The sequence below is a fragment of the Haemaphysalis longicornis genome, unplaced genomic scaffold (assembly GCF_048455015.1).
Source record: "Haemaphysalis longicornis isolate Haplotype H1 unplaced genomic scaffold, Haemaphysalis longicornis Haplotype H1 scaffold_7, whole genome shotgun sequence".
NCBI classification, from domain to species: domain Eukaryota; kingdom Metazoa; phylum Arthropoda; class Arachnida; order Ixodida; family Ixodidae; genus Haemaphysalis; species Haemaphysalis longicornis.
Window position 1 is genome coordinate 4,607,914 of NW_027526422.1, and position 16,887 is coordinate 4,624,800.

The 16,887-nt window shown below is 48.9% G+C and overlaps 1 protein-coding gene across 1 annotated transcript in view; it reads left to right on the plus strand.

The window, feature by feature from the left end:
* The window catches only part of Dp1 (satellite-binding protein 1 Dp1), a 34,075-nt gene that overhangs the window by 12,096 nt on the left and 5,092 nt on the right, over positions 1-16,887 (plus strand). The window contains exons 4-8 of the mRNA XM_077675759.1: positions 1,228-1,434; positions 2,685-2,921; positions 10,558-11,026; positions 11,813-12,057; positions 14,393-15,034. Of these exons, the coding sequence (XP_077531885.1) occupies positions 1,228-1,434; positions 2,685-2,921; positions 10,558-11,026; positions 11,813-12,057; positions 14,393-15,034 (1,800 nt within the window). The remainder of the gene's footprint in view (positions 1-1,227; positions 1,435-2,684; positions 2,922-10,557; positions 11,027-11,812; positions 12,058-14,392; positions 15,035-16,887) is intronic.

Sequence of the window (16,887 nt, forward strand, 5' to 3'; positions counted from 1 at the left end):
TTGACTCGCCCGGTGTTTGAAACTTCAGTGTTTGAAGTTGGCACTCAAAATGGCTCCTTGCCAGTGTTGCCACCAAGGTTTAATGAGCTGTAAAATTAGTTCCAAGCGACGCATAAAAGAACTGATTGTCTTATTGCACTCACCAGTGTTCATGGTGTTGGAAAATGTAAAGATTAAAGTTTTTTTACCAACACAGTTTTGTCTATTGTTCCTCCAAAAATGGTTAATTACCTGTAATTATCTCGGGACCTAATTGACCAACAAAAAAAATAATGCCATATTTAGAATCAGTGGAGGAAAAGCAACAAGTCTGACAAGTTTCACAGAGTTTACTCAAAAATTAAAAAAGTTTTTTTAAGAGCAGTGTCTCCCCTTAAGTTGATTTTATTTCGTTAGTACCTATATTGACCGCTGACTCTTCTCCCGCCTTCAAGTAGCCTTAGATTTTCCTACTAGTGTACCAGTCAGTGAAGCGTCGCATGTGCACTTGTGCAGCGCTTGTGTGGAGCGACCTGGACTCGGAGCTTGATACAGTGTACAAACTAACAAAGTAAAGAAGGGCACATTCTTCCATTCACAATCGTGTCGTGGCTTCATTTCAACTGAGCGAACTAATTGCGACGACCCGTCGGCGGCCGGCGGTCTCAATGCTTGGCCGGCTGACTCTGTCGGAAGGTCGGCAAGCCGTGCAGTAGTGCAGCCAATTGCCATCTCATCTCCTCCTGACGTCACACGAAAACGCCACAGAAAATGGGCAAGAGTGCAGAGAGGAGGACAGAATTTCTGAATTGATTTTTCTACTAAACTAATCCGTGTAAACGCGCTCAGAGTGGTCGAAACATGGCCTATGGACTCCGGACTACATTTGCGCTAGTAATCCCTCAATGTTTACAAATCACTTCAGTGTCCTCACGGGTGACTGACAGGGAATTGGAAATCCTTTTTTGTAGTTGGAACTTTGTTGAAATGGCATTCATTGTGGAGTGGTTTAACTGTGTACTGAGAATAACTGTGTAAGGGCTTCAGGCTTTACTTGCTTTACTTTTTGTGGGGGAGGTTCAAAACTATACGTGTATTTTCGAGGCATTAAATGCCTAAAAAAGGCCTTGTCTAGTATCCAGCTTTCTGGTAGTTTTAATGGAGAAAGTTCTACTGGCAGTTCCAGTTTGACTGCACGCAGCGGTGTTTCGGGGAGCTCAATCGTGTTGTGGCGGTGTGTGCACGCAGGCTCAGGGAACGATCCAAATCCCCAAGGAACATCACCGCTTCATCCTTGGCAAAAATGGCAAGAAACTCAACGAACTGGAACAAGCCACGGCCACCAAGATCTCAGTCCCACGGACGGACGACACCTCGGATGTGATCACGATCAGCGGCACCAAGGAGGCCATCGACAAGGCGCGCAACGAAATACAGAAGATCTCCGAGGAAAAGGTACTGGTGCAGTTGTGGGGAGCTGGGCTGAGGGGAAGATTGAAATGTGGCTGACCTTGTTAATCGCAAAAACGGTGCCTCGGCAAACGCTGGCGTTTTGGGCAGATGGTTAGGAGAAAGGTTAATCAAGGCAAGCTGAGTGGCTCAAAGAAGCGAGAGCAGTGCCAGTGCAAGTTGCCTCTACTAATGTATTGCAGGTGCGCAGGCCAGTTGCTGCATCCTTTTTTAAAGGGGCCATGCAGACAAAATACAAGTGTGTTTTATTCGAAACATTTAGTGTTTTATAGTGCCACCAGCACTTGTCCGGCAACAAACAATTCCGTAGTCGCTGAGAAATTAGCCAAATTAGGTTAAAATTTTGATTGATTCTCCCGCCAAATCGTGTGTTTTCGTGATGTCTTACAAGGGTGGGTTTTAAAAGAACTATCAGTGCATCATTAGGCTCTGCAGCTCTGTGTACTGTCTGTTCCCCCAGATGGTGCCACCATACTTGACTGTGTACCGTTGTCCGCCGTTGCTTTGTTTTTGACCGTGTTTGCACCTGGCTTGTTTTTGTTATGGTAGAAAGTAATCGTTTCGTGAAAAATGGGGTATGCTCGACAAACTGGGCCACGCAAGACAATGTCGCTTACGCCAATTGGCCAGCGTCAACTCCAAAACGGCGAACAGCTGTGCAGCTAAAACAAGCATAGTGCGCCCAGTACCAACAGCAGTTCTCATGGGTAACTTCATTGTTTACCCCACCATTTTTACTGCTGTAAAATGAACATGTATTACATTCAGCTCGTTCGGCAAGCTTATAATTAAGCCCTGCCTAATATGCGCGTTTCATTTTGCCAGGTTCGGCCAATCGCACAGCTGTGCATATGACATTATAGGATCTGTTGTGGGAAATGAGCGAGTAGGTCACATGGCCATTCCATTTTCTCCTAATTATGTAGCTTATTTGAGCGAAGTGTGCGTTAAATGTAGTCTTAGCATGATTCTAGCAAGGCAGTCTTTCAAATGAACCAAACTTGTGTTTTGTGTGTGTGATCACTTGTTGCAGGTGTGCGGAGTGCGGTAACAGTATGACTCTTAGCGTGGGAACTGTGAAATGCTGTTGTAGCTGAAATTTAACTCTGCTTTACCTACGGGCTGTCTGTGTTATCATAATTGGTGTAAACCATCAGCCTTCCTACCAGCTTGTGGAAGCGGTAGTCCATGCTGTTCAATGTGTAGCTGAAGTGGGCCGGGCTGTGTGTGCGCAGTCCAAGCACGGGGTGGAGAAGCTGCGCATCCCGCGCATGTACCACCCGTTCGTGGCGGGCCCCAACGGGAACACGGTCAAGTCCCTGGAGCGGGACACGAGCACGCGCATCCGCATTGACCGGGAGGACGATGAGGTGACCATCACGGGCGACAAGGAGAATGTGGCCAAGGCCCGGGACGCCATCATGGCCATCTACGAGGACCGCAAGCAGCACTGCCAGAGCGTCGGCGTCGAGGTGGGTGCCCCCTCCTTCCCTCCTCCTCAGAGCAGACTTGGCATTCATCTCGTTAAGGGGCCAGCGCCCTTAAGAGACAACGAAATTTGTGCACTTTTTCAGTTTTCTTCAAAGGTGTTTTAACACCAAATTTCTGTGTTCTCTTTATATTGCTTTTATCGATGCTTAACCCTTTGAGGGTAGATTTTTTTATTGCTGATTTAAATTCTATGTACGAATCTAAATCGAAAAAAAAAATAATCAAATTTTTTTGGGTGACCGTAAAGCGACCAAAAATTATGTGTTGTTACATACATGTGGTTTATTATAGCGTTACACAAGAAAAATTGTAAATAAAAACGAGAGGGTAACAAGCCGGCACCTTTTGAGTGAATCAAATCAGATAGACATCAGTTTCACGGGCGCAAAAAGCAGGAAGCGGCGCGGCCGGATGCGGGAGCGATCGATGGCACACCGCTCATAAAAAAAAAAAAAAAAAAGAAAAGAGCCTCACCAGTTTTGCAGGTAACCTTGGTCTGTGGCAGGCGCAAGAAGCGAGAGGCGCCCGGGTACTCGATGGGCAATACCCAGCGCGCCCCCTCGTTAGCAGATGCGCAAGCGATAGCCGGCGCGCCGCTGAAGTAAATCAGAAAAATAAAAAGAGGCATCGGCGCAAGAAAAGTATTTCCGAAGTATGGCAGCACATGACAAGCAAGAGAAGTTGGTGAAAAAGGCGCGCTTTTTAAAGATACAAGCGATGCCGTACAGGTACGGCCGTGACCCTCAGAGGGTTAAAGGCCTAGTGATCCTGAAACAGCCCTTTAAATACTTGAGTGTGCGATGATTCAGCCGGAATATTGTGTTGAGTAAAGGAAGCGAACTGTGGAATACTATTAACCCCCAAAATTGGTGTTTGTCAGTGGCAGATCCAGGGTAATGGGTGTGGGATCACCCTCTCTCTCCCCCCCCCCCCCTCCCTCTCACACACACGCACACCGATTTTTCAGCACGTGTAATTTTTAGACCGCTGTGGGGACGACAGGGTTGGCCATACTTTGTTTGGCACCCCATGCGGACTGCTGCCAAGGCCCCTTCTCCCCGCACGCCTGTCACTCATTTTTTCAGCAAAGCTGTCTGTCTAGGAACCAGGAGATTATCTTCGACTACAGAAAGATGTAGACAAGAATCGCATGCTAGCGTAGCACCACCTTGTGACGTCCACTCAAATCCCCGGGATCATAAAACTGTGCGCCACACCTTCAGCATATGCAAAAAACTCATAGAACTAAGAACTTCCAAGACACTTCATGTTTTGATACAAGACTGCATGTATTTTCCCTGAAAAGATGTCTTCCCAGCAATGCATTAGTGTTAAGAGGTTAAGACACGAAACTTTTGAAGCTGGGATAACTATGTTAAAAGCTTCCTTTGGATATCGAGATATCTCCCAGCAAGCTTCAACAGTAATCCTTCAGTTTAAGGGGGGACGCGGCTTTCAACTTCGGAAAAATGACCAAAACATCGTTTTTTTGAAACCCACATATTCGGCTTCTATGTTTCCTATTCTATGCGTCTGCAAAGTTTTTAGGCTGAAAAGCGTCGCAAAGTGGCATAAAAAAATACTTTTGTCAGGCGCGGTGACAAACTATCAGCGCAAAAGGGCGAAAAAACGGCAATTTTCGGAGCGCTCTATCTCCGCACCGGTGCCACCGGGCGCGGCCATTTTGATATGGTTAGATCGGCCGAGCGATCGTCTTTCCGGATCTGCTCGTCTCTTTTATCTTCGTTCATTCACGAACGCACAAACGGTAGAAAAGAAACGACGCACAAACGAAGCTAGAAATAGATGCTGAAGCGCTATTGGTCCTCGGTCGGGGCGCGGAACACCGACCTTCCTGATTGGATGTCACGGGCGCAATGCAAGATGGCGGCCGCCTGAGCTGCGTAGCGAGCGGTTTGAGTTCATTTTCGCCGCTTCGCTCGGCCGAGTTTCTGTTCAATCTATGGCATTCAACACGGACGTTATCGCGGTGGGAATTCCGGAGATAACGAGCCAGATTACGGGAAGTTGTGTGGCTCGAAAGGAGGAGGTCATCGAACGCTTCGTGGTGCGCGTGACTCTACCGTCGCCAGACCCCGGAGGGTGACGCGGTGTGCGCGCTTGCAATAGCGGTTCGTGAAGTGAACTTTTGGTCGGGTTTGCGATGTTTACACGCTTAGTTATTGCTGTGTTTTGACTGTGGGCTCGCTAGCCTTGAGAAAGAAACGGTCGACGCGTCAAACGCTGCGGCGCGCACGGCATAGCCGACGCGCATTGAGGCAGCACATGACTGGGCAACCGGTTACGATTGAACGCCAGTAGTTGTAATTAATGCCTGCGTCGTTAGATTTAATCTTAAAAGCGACCTGACCAGCCAAAGCGTGCGCTAAGATGCGCGCGAGCCATATCGCCTTTCTTGCGCAACGTTTCCCGTGCACTTGTAATTTTCATGCAAACAGGTTTGAGTTAGTAATATAGGAATAAAAATATGTTCTCTGCATTAAAAATGTACGTTTGTCGCAGCATTTAACAGTGATTTTTTAGTGAAATTATTGATTCCATTGCTCAGGGCATACTGGCTTTGCTGCGAGAAATATTGGATGCCTTGAATGTCAAAAGTAGTAAAAAAATATGCTCTTGCATTGAAGTTGGGAGTTATGCAGAATACTCTACCAAGCTTCAAAGTAGCTCATTTTCATCCTTGTGGTATGCAAACTTTTGGCAATGAACACCTGCACGTATGAGTACTAAGTTGCTGTGCCAGGCAAGATGATAAAACATAAAAAAAAGCCAAAAATGTTCAAATTTAAGTAAAAAAAATGCTTAACTTGTTGCCATGGTGACAACACTGCAAAAGGAGGCTGTTCAGTGCGATACAGCCAACCAGCTAATCTACTTTGCATTGAAAGCCCATTGAAACCCATCTCCCCCTTCATTTGATCTGCAAAGTGGGGTATGTACTCTTCACAGAAGCTGAAAATGATATTTTCTGGAAAGAGAAAGGCTGTGAAAGGCACTCCAATTTCAAGGCAAGGCATTCCAGAAGCCCCATGTTCAAAAGGACATGAAAGGCTACAACCGTGACGACTTTTGATAAGTGAAACCTATGTTGCAACTTTGGAAGCCGTTTTCTCAAAACAGTTTTTTTTGCCACTTGTGTCGCTTGTACCAGGGATTTCTTTGTGACCGCTGGGTCTATTTTGATTCCGTTTCTTGCATTACATTCCTTGATGTTCAGGTCGTGACACTCTTGGTTTTCCAGATTTGTTTTTTGTGATTTTTTTATTCACATAATCGTTCACAGTCAACATGCCTATTGCACATTAACCTCTAAAAAAATGAAAACTAAAAAACATTGTGTTGTAAAAAAAAAATTCTAAAACTGTCACGACCTCGTCCATTCATTTGGGAATGCAAAGCACTTCGAACAAATTTTCTATCATGTTTTATAAGCCGCTCAAGCTCGGTACAAGCGGAACAGAAAGAAAATTTAATACATAAAAAAGTTTTCAGAATATTAGCTTGAAATTTTTATGGTGTTATCACGGAAGCATTTCCAGTTGCTGTGCCAATTTTCATCAAAATCCACAAAGAAATAAAAAAGTTGATTTTGAAAGCCACGTCCCCCCTTAACATAATTTAAATCCATTTTAATTTTTGCGGACATGAAATAGCTCAGAACAGATACCCGTCCGCAATCGGCATCAGCATGACGCCATCTACTCCTGGCCCCAAACTGCTGACGTGAGGGCTTGTGGGACGTGGCCAACACGCTGGCTGCGGTTGGTGCGCACTGTTCCGCCACATTGAAAATGTCACACATATTTTTCACCATGAATTTATTCACTGCTGAATAAAGGGGCCTCGGGCTGTGGTCTGGGGTGAGGAAAGTTTGGCACACCACTTTCCTTCACTAACATGGGGAAAGGTCTAGCAGGGTTTGCCCTGATAGATCAGGTTAGTTTAGCGTGACACAAAAATTAGCCTTTTTCTTTTACTTGAAAGGATTACTGACGTGAAATTTTCCATTACGTTTTTTTTTTCTTCGCTGCTGTGGGCACCTATCAGCCTAATCGTAATGTAATGGCAGATTAGATGGTCGATTGCAGTGTAAATAGTATTTACGGCCTGATTTATGCATGTCAGTTTCGGTTTCGATTAAATGAACACTGAGGCGGCTGCCATGACAGGAGGGTGCTCTTGATGTCACCGTTCCGTTGCACCATGGCTGGCCTGAACGCGCGTGCGTCCGCACCGTCCCAGTTATAAACGCTTGGCCGTCCGTGGTCGCTTGCACCTGGGCAGCATGAGGTCAGTCACAAAAGCTGACGGCACGCACAGGGTGAAGCAGTGCCTTGGCATACGTCACGGAAGCCCCGACGTCGGCAGTTTTGGGCGAGGCACTCAACGTGTCGTGCTGATGCCGATGTAGAAAGGGTATCCGTTCTGAACTTTCTTGTTCACACAAAGATTAAAATTGATTTAAAATATATTATACTGAAGGGTCCCAGTTTAAAATTTCTGTCAGGTGTCTCCATATACATAGGAATCTTTTTAGTTATCTCAGCGTTAAAATTTTGTGTTAGAACTTTTTTAATTTCATTCTTCAGTCTTTTCTGTTACTCATTGAAACATTCACCACACGCCAGTAACTGTAGCATTTCTGTCTTCCTTTGTGCGTAGAAGACAGCTGTATAGCCATGGGTTGCCATAAGTCTTCCTTCAGTCTGTTTACAACATGGGAGAGAGGAAATTTCAATCGAAGGCAAAGAAACCCGGACTAGGAATGCCTTCCACGGGGCGAGGCCAATAAGATCCACCTTTGCTCAATATAGGTTTATTCTCTTTTTCTCTCTTGCAAAATAAAACCGACCTGGGTTTTAAACCAATGCCACACCCAGGAAATGCAACTCCCTTTCGGAAGTAGCCAGACCATAGTACGAAGTTTTGTCCATATCAATACTAGCAATGTATAGTCAATTTCTTCGCTCGGCAACACTGGAAATGGCCACAAACATGGCCGAAGGGTCACGGACATGGCGCGGCTTGTGGCACTGCGGCTGCACGCCGAAGAAAAAAATAACACCGGCGTGCGTCGTCTGCTCCGTTTCAACCCGATTCTCAATGGTGGTGTCAACAGAGTTGTTAATCGCACTCACATTGGAGTCGAGGCATTACTTTGCGTTCAGTGGACTAGATCTTGGAGTGTCCAACCCATATCGTGGGCTTAGCACGGACAAGTACCGCCATCCTGCGGAGCCCGACGTAACCAGTGATGGTGCACTCATATGTTGCCTGCATGTGTGCCGCGCCAGTGAATACAGACTAAGATCAATTTCATTTTGTGTGTAACTTCTTTCTGCCTTAAGTATACAGTCAAACCTCGATATATCGAACACGGGTATATCGAATTATTCCCTATATCAAACACTTTATATATCACGCGGAAAACCACATGCATTTTCAATTTTTTATTTCGAACTGGGACGGACATGAAATGGGTATATCGAACTCCGCCATCCCAGACTGCCCAGACCGCTCGCGCTCCGTTGACAGGCGGCGAGCTATCCCGCAGTACCCTTGAGGATAGCGGTGGCGCGATGGGCGTTCCCGACTGCTGCGCATCGGTTGCACCGAAGCAGAATTGAACGGTGCAAAAGAAGAATGCGAGCTTGAAGAAACCTGGGGCCAGCTGGAGCGCTTTGTTGGTGCTGAGCCACGAAGCATGTGCATTGATGACTTTGTTGGCTGTGACGACAGCACCGGAACGACGGCGGAGTTGACGGATCTGGAGATCCTAGCAGAGGTTACTAGTGAGCGCACAAACGAAGACTCTGCCGAGGTTGTACCCGCAAGCGCTGATAGTGCCCCGCTCCCGACTTCGACCGAGGCTTCAGCGGTTTTGGCCCTACCGCACTGCTACTGCAGCGCTATAGAAGGCACCGGCTTGTCGCTTGTGGAACATTTGGACTACGTTGAGGAAGTCGTGTATAACACGCCAGGCTACCTTGCTGCAGTACTTTAAGCCAAAAGAATAAATACTTTGAAGCACCAAGTAAGTATTTGCTGCACAATTTATTAATTAATTGATTTGTACCAGTTTATGACGCGTGTTTACGTGCTTTTATATATCGAATTCGGGTTATATCGAACTATTTCATGGGTACCACGCTGTCCGATATATCGAGGTTTCACTGTAGCTTACTTTTCGGGCCAAAAACTTCGAGACAAGGCACCCTTTCAGCATCAGCTTTGTTCTTTAAACGCATTAAGGGGCCGGAAAGTGCCGGGAGGCAACTTGAGTTAAGTTTGGGAATATGGAAGCCACGTCCCGAAGCCTCCTCAGGCGGTTTTTGGCAAGGCCGATCCCCCCTTTGCCCCTTCGTTTTGTTTATTATGTTGCAGGTGCTTAATTCTCGGTATACACCTGATGATTTGGGTTGATTCCGCACTTGAAACTGCACAGACGAAGGCTCTTCTTTTGATGGACGGAAGACGGGGAGGAAACTGTGGAGAGGACGGGGAGGGCAGTGTTCAGTGCAGGTCTGCGCCCCCTTCTCGTTGTTGCCCTGTGCAACTGCGCTGGTCGCCCAGCCCTAAGATTTCCACTGGGGCACAATCGCTGTCCACGGCGACCAAAGCACCCCTCACTTGTTACTTTTTGTTAGCTGTGAAATTAGCCCACGCCTGAGAGGGCCAATTTCTCCCCTTCAAAGAGGTCATTCAAGGCTTATTTCCGGCCATCAAGCGCATCAGCGAGGAGTACTGGTCATGCGCTTTTCTGGAGTGTGATGGTGAAAGGTGTGCAACTGGGATTAAGTCATGACATTTTGGGTGTTTGCGCCCTTCTCCTCCAAAGCAGGCAGCTGGATCCACCCCTGGTGTCAGTGCCCCTTTAACCTACTGGCAGAGAAGTCCTGCCTCCTCCAAATATTGGCTGGCATGAGGAGAGCCTTGATGGCTGAGGACTATAGCACCAGTAACCAGCAGTGCCATAGTCCTGCCCTGGTGGGCAGCGGTGGCAGTTGGCAAGGAGAGGTCATGCTTGTGTCTTCTCGCAAGGACCAGCATCTTGTGCCATCCGTTCGCCGATGGTCTGGGTTGTGCGGGTACAGCTAATGTCTCCCAAAAAATGGCCCTACCTCATCCTGAAAGTACTACTGGTGAAAAACTTCTACTTGCTGCGTCACTATACACTACCTGCTAGCTGTGAACTCGAAAGTGAGCCGAAGTTACTTCTGTTGGCTGTATGACTGGCCGGCCCTGTGCAGTGTAACGGCATGCCAGGCTTAAGCATTCTGAGCTGAATTCAGTGCTTTGCATTTCTTGGGAAATCGTAGCACTGCAAAAGCCCAGTAAAAAGTTTTTGTGAAGTCTCGAATTTTTCTTACTTTGGGCATCCAGAGAAGTTCACCCATTTGGATATTGCAGCACTGCCACGGGCTGTTGGGGTGAACAATGATGTTAGGCGTGGGAGCAAACGTGAGCGGTATCTGAGTGCCAAAGAGGGCACTATGTGGCAGTGTGCAGGAGAGCAGGCATTCGGCACAGGGAAGAAGAAATCTACAGTGCTGGAAAGAGTGCCCTTAGGGAGAGGAACTCTCCCCGCCCTTGCAGGTGAAGAAGTCGCAGCACAAGTACGTGCACGGCTACCGGGGCCAGACGCTGCAGGAGCTGTTTGAGGCGACGGGCGTGTGGGTGGAGGTGCCGCCCATGGAGAGCGAGGTGGAGACGATCGTGCTGCGGGGCAACCCCCAGGACCTGGGCCACGCCCTGTCGCTGGTCTACGAGAAGGCCAACAGCGTGCGCACGGCCGAGCTGCCGGCCAAGAGCTGGACCCACAAGTACCTCATCGGCAAGAAGGGCGAGAGCATCAAGCGCATCACGGCCGACCACCACCGCACCCACGTGGACTTCTGCGAGGACGACCACACCATCCGCATCGAGGGCCCCACCGAGGAGCTCGAGGCCGTGCGCGCCGCCCTCGAGGAGCGGCTGCACGAGATCCAGAGCACCATGGACTCCGTCGAGGTCAAGGTGGACCCCCAGTTCCACAGGCACATCATCGGCAAGGCTGGCGCCAACGGTGCGTGGCGTTTCTGCTCTTGGATTGAGATATGCGCACCTGGGGTCTCTTATCGTGGCAGTGTGCCCATATTGATTCCGTGTTATTTTTACCACCATGTTCCTTGAGAAACGGTTAAGTCACGACATTCTTGGTTTTCCAGCATTTCCTTTTGTGAATTTCTTGTTCAAGTTCAGTTCAGCCTAAAGAAATTGTTGCAGATCAAAAAATATAAATGTCACGACTTCATCCATTTCCATTGGAATGCAAAGCACTTGTTTTAAATAAGATTTCTATCATGTTTTGCATCACCCAAGCTTGGTACGAACTGAGATCATAAGATACCACTTTGAAAATTGCTTCGGTGGGGTCACAGAAGCATTCCCAGGTACTGTGCCCATCAAAACCTGTGGTGAAGGAATTTCATTTTGAACGCTGCATCCTGTCTTAGTAAGCAAAGGGAGGCACATTGAGTGTGCTAGGGTGAAGCAGAGTGATGCCACTGGCAGAACAAATGCATGCCGTGCACGATTGCAAGGGAGAAATCATTGTAAAGCAAACCGCTGCTGACTGCGGGGTGGTCATCCTCCTGAGTGGAACGTCCCTAGCGAACTACCATGACTGATTTTGGATAGGAGTGGGAGCAGAAGGGTGGAGCTGTGTGACCACTCCTGCTGTGGGTTCTACGGGATAGGTTGGCCCTGGCTCGCGGGGGTGGAGCTGCCCTTGTGCGCAGCTGCTCGCTTGCTCGCTTGGCGACGCGTGAGCAGCTCTCCTGACGGCATTGGTGCCCCTGGTGGCGTGCAGTGAACCGGCTGAAGCAGGAGCTGGGCGTGACGGTGCACGTTCCGTCGGACGAGGAGCGGTCGCCCGTGGTGCGCCTGGAGGGCCCCCCCGAGGGGGTGGCCCAGGCCAAGGCGGAGCTGCTCGAGATGGCCCACAAGCTGCAGAACGAGGTCACCCGCGAGCTGGCCGTCGAGCAGCGCTTCCACCGCCTGCTCATCGGGGCCAAGGGGGAGGCCATCCAGGACGTCCGGCGCCGCTTCAACCAGGCAGGCAGCCTTTTTGCCCGGTTGGCCAGGGGGAGCCCAGTAGCGGGACCTTGAGCTTGCCATGCGGGGGGAAACTGCACCATTAATCATCATGCACGCTGCTCCAGACAGTGGCAATCAATTATTTTCCACGTAGGTCTAAGCAACCGTAGGCAGCCTAGAATGTGCGTCTCGCCAACCCACTGTCACGCATGACACGCTTGATTCTCTACCCAAGGCAGAAGGCCCTTGCATTGCCTGCATCTTGTCCACGGCCCCTTTTTAGGCAGCGGAAACAGAGGGGAAGGGGGCCTAAAATTATTCTGTTGCTTAATAACTCCAAGTTGGGTATGCAAGTATGTTCTTCAAAAACCGAAACTGACTGGGATAGCCAAAAAATTCGCTTCTGCGAGAATTTCGATAACCGCAAGAATGAAACTTGAATGTTTGTTTATTTTTGAAAGTCGGTTATATCACTTTGCCAGCCCTACCTTGCAGCAACTTCACAGCTGAGCCCTCACACTGCAAAAAGTTGTTCATTAAGAACGACCGAATCGTGTCGGACGCATCCAAAACAACCTGTGGGATTTCCTTCTCTGCACGTTTTTCTGCTTGGGCCTTGGCACCGTTCATGCCCGCGCATACAAGTGAAGTCGAGCTGCTTCGTCGTCAGACAGTGGCACCTCGTTGTTAGAATGCTATATGCAAAACGTCCGGAAAGGCCACAATCATCACGTGCACTATTAAAGAGGGCCGGCCTCTTTTTTCAAACCGGTAGAGACCAGGCTGCATGAGGTTTTACCGCATGCACAATGAATGCACGCATGCTGTTCAGCGGTAGCCAGCTAGCCTAGCCCATGAACTGAAAAACTGTGTTGGTACATACTTAGTTTGGCGGCAGCCCTAGGACAGGACACAGAGAAGGCGACACGAGACTGGGCGCTGTCTGGGCGCAGCGCTAATGTCGCCTTCTGTGTCCTGTCCTAACACAGTTGTCCAACCTAGCCTAGCCCAAGCTGTGCACCACTAAAGTAATCGCCACCCTGTCCAGAATTGTCGCCCTCTGGTGGCGTCGCTGCGAGGCTGCCTGCTGTACGGCAGCAGTCGTGCAAGGGGGCTGTGGTATCGGGCGATGCAATCTGCATCCCCCAAAAATGCATCTGAGCACTTCTGAACACTGCGAGCCTCTAATGGACGGTTAGCATGCCGACTGGACTTGCAGCGAATTTTATCGAGATAGCTGTCCGAAAACATTTTGTTGCCGAGAGGTGTGACATGCATGGGCTTCTATGGACGTTTGCTTCGGGAATTTTGTAGCTGTGGGATTTTGCTATCGCAAGGTTTGACCTCTTTGGTAAATTCTAGTTTAGGTTATTTCTGAACGTCTGCCATACAGCGCTAAGGCTACAACATTTTTATAAATCCATAATAAGGATTATGTATTGGTTACACAATTTTTTTACCTAATTATTAAAATATCATTCTCAGTACAAAAGCAAAGCTGAGAAAATTGCTGTTGAAATTGCCCTCAAAGTGAGTTTCAAAGTGCTCAAGCTGAGATTTTGGCTATGTGTTGCTGCCTAACACGCGGTAGAAAGCACTGTGGGTGCTTGCTAACACTGCTCATGATTGCTTTCCACTATCAGTTGGTATATTGACTTCCTTGAGACGCTGTGTGGAGCTTTTGTCAATCCTTACATGAATGTTTTTGTATGTTGGTGCATTGCTATGATGGTGCCAAGCAGACAACTTGGGATGCCTAGCCAATCAAATTGGTTTGCCCTGAAGTCATTTGTGGTCAGTAACTGATTTGTTTGTGTTCCAGCTCTTTGCTATGCTGGTTTCACTGGTAACCAATAAATGGAATGAAGCAGTTCTTGCAAAAAATTAAAATAGAAAGATCCACTTTTCAAAGAGATCAAGAGTAACACCATCATGCATGTGGAACAAAAGCTGAGAGTTAGAGAGAAAAAAAAAGCCATTTTTAAATTGTTTTGACTAATTGATGACGGCTCAAATGCGTATTCCTGAAAGTGTGCACTAGGTTGAAGGCAAGAACTCTACTTTTTGAAAAGAAAGATTTTCGGCACTGGTTATTGGTGCAGTTTCGTTGGCGTTTGGCACCCACGTGCTCCCTTAGTGCTGCAGCCGTGTTCGTTGCTTTTTGTTTGGCCAGCTGCTTCTCAAGCGCCGTGTGCGGCTAAAGAACTGGCCCCTAGTCGAGCCCTGCGATTCTCTATTCGAAAATGCCGTGTTATGTGGCAAGTTGGGCAGACCAGCGACACTGGGGACCGAGTACCTCTGGTGGACCACCGGGTGCAGCTGACTCTGAACGGCTCTACGTGCTTGCGTCCAGGTGAACGTGACGTTTCCGGAGCCCGGAGCGCGCAGCGACAAGGTGCTCATCCGGGGCCCGCGGGAGGACGTGGAGGCGTGCTACCGGCACCTGAGCCAGGCGTGCCAGGAGCTGCAGGCGTCCAGCCACCGGGTGGACCTGGTGCTGTTCAAGCAGTTCCTGAAGCACCTGCAGAGCCCCAAGGGGCGGCCCCTGGTGCGCCGCATCCAGCAGGAGACGGAGGCGCGCATCGACCTGCCCCCGGCCGAGGGCCCCTCGGACGTGGTCATGATCACCGGCAAGAAGGAGGCCGTGGCTGCCGCCAAGGAGCGTCTGGTCGAGGCCCAGCGGGAGCAGGCGGACGTGGTCGAGGTGCACCTCATGATCCCCTGCCACCTGCACAACGCCATCATCGGTGCCCGGGGCCGCCTCATCCACGCCATCATGGAGGACTGCGGCCGCGTCCAGATCACCTTCCCCCAGCCGGACTCCAAGAGCGACCGCGTCACCCTGAGCGGGCCCAAGGACGACGTCGACCGCGCCAAGAAGCAGCTGCTCAACCTCTCCAACGAGAAGCAGCTCTCCAGCTACACGGAGGAAGTTCGGGCCCAGCCAAAGCATCACCGCTTCTTGATTGGCAAAAATGGCTCCAACATTCGTAAGGTGAGGCCATCCCCTGCCATCTTTTATCCCCGGCCATGTTGAGTCCTCCTTTTCATATGCATTTTGTTGCTCTGTGTGTGCACATTTTCTGTGCATAGTTTCTGAGGTTAGCATCGACCAGCCTTTATTGAAGCATTCATGCTGTCTGAACCTTTGAGGGCATTTTAGAAGCTAATACACCATTTGAAATTTTAGGACTCCAAGGCAACAAAGCGAGCCTAATGATGGCAGTCCTTGCAACGCTGCATGACATGTGTAGGTTAGGCATGTGCAAATCGTGAATTTTGGTTCGAATAATTTTATTTCAAATAGATAAGGTGCTAAAACAGATGCAAATTTCAATAGTTTAGGAAAGTTCTGCACCCTCTTACAGGCAAATGGTTTCTCTTCCCATAAAATTGCAAAGTAATGTAGGTACAGTCTAGTCCACTTATAACAATATCCAATTTCCAAGGAAATTTCATCATTATTACCGATGATTGTTATAATCGGGTTGCTAAAAAAAGACAAAACAGAGCTCAAAACATTTTATTCACATGCGGGCAAGTTCTTACTACTATTTATGTGCAGAAAGGAAGCCATACTCGGTCAGCTTTGTTTGCGCACCCGAAGCTAGCGCACATCTTTTTCAAGAGCATCTGTAGGTGCTTCACCTAGCTGAGTAAATGTCCTTCGCAAAAACGAAGTCCCTGAGGGACTGTCACGCATTGGACCTCGTGAAGGCAGTACCTGTGTAGGCTGCGCAACCACATCAGTCGTCACTGTCACCGCTGTCCGCAGCACGTATCCGCACAACGATCACCTCTTGAGCGAGGCACTCGGACGTTTCCAAAACATCACCCCTGACGTCCCTTCCATGGAAAAAGAGAGGCAGTTGAAGAGGCCAAAATATAGTCTGTCGTGGAAGAGGCACCCAGTCAAATTCTAAGCAGTGCACATGGGGACACAAGCGAACGCTCGAGCGAGAGGCGCTGCGATGTCACGAGCACGCACCAGGATGGTGCTAAAGCAGTGGCGCCAGGTGCTCGAAAGCTGAAAGGTGAATGAAAGCTGCTCTTCCCCTCTTTTTGCTTCCTCGTAGGTGGCGCGGTTGACTCGTTTTCTGAGAGATGGAAGGGATGTGAGGTGTATCGCGGCACAGGTCGTCGGCGGCAGCTCGCATTTTTGGCCCACGCTGGAATCGGATTCAATCGTTATATCCAATATTGCGACACTTTAGCATTGCAGTAAGCTGTTTATTTTACCATAGATCACATACAAAAGTGGACGGTGCTACAGTTGTTCGTCATATCCGATATATTTGTTATAAGTGGGCTCGACTGTACCTTTACAAACTCTGTAGGTAGTGGCGCACTTCGCGAGTGGTACTGCTTGGCTACCACCACTGTGAACAGAACATTGTCGAAGTATTTTACTACTCCTGCTGTTTTCCGTGACCATATAGTTAGGAATTAGCCTTGAGCTAGGATCTCCCATTCTTCGAAGGTGCTTTCGATGACGAGTCCCAAGTTTTCAGTGGTGTGAGATTCCTCAACTTTAGCACAGGCCAGCGCGTGCACTTGACATGACAAGGGGCACACGTGCGGGGTCTGAGTATCTGGGGGGGGGGGGGGGGGGGTTCACTTTTCTGGCTTCAGACAGCTTTGCGGCAATCACTGTTGGAAATGTCATGCGTGATGGTGCTGCTGTGTGGCGGAATTTATCATGTTGAGCTTCTCTGCAATGTGGCAAGGGTGCATGCCTCGGTAACAAACTGGGCTACCACTTCAGTCACCCTCATCCTAGGCCTGAAGGTTTCTTCCACCTATAGTTGGGTGCTTGGTTTGATTGCATCCTTGACCTTCGCTGATCTT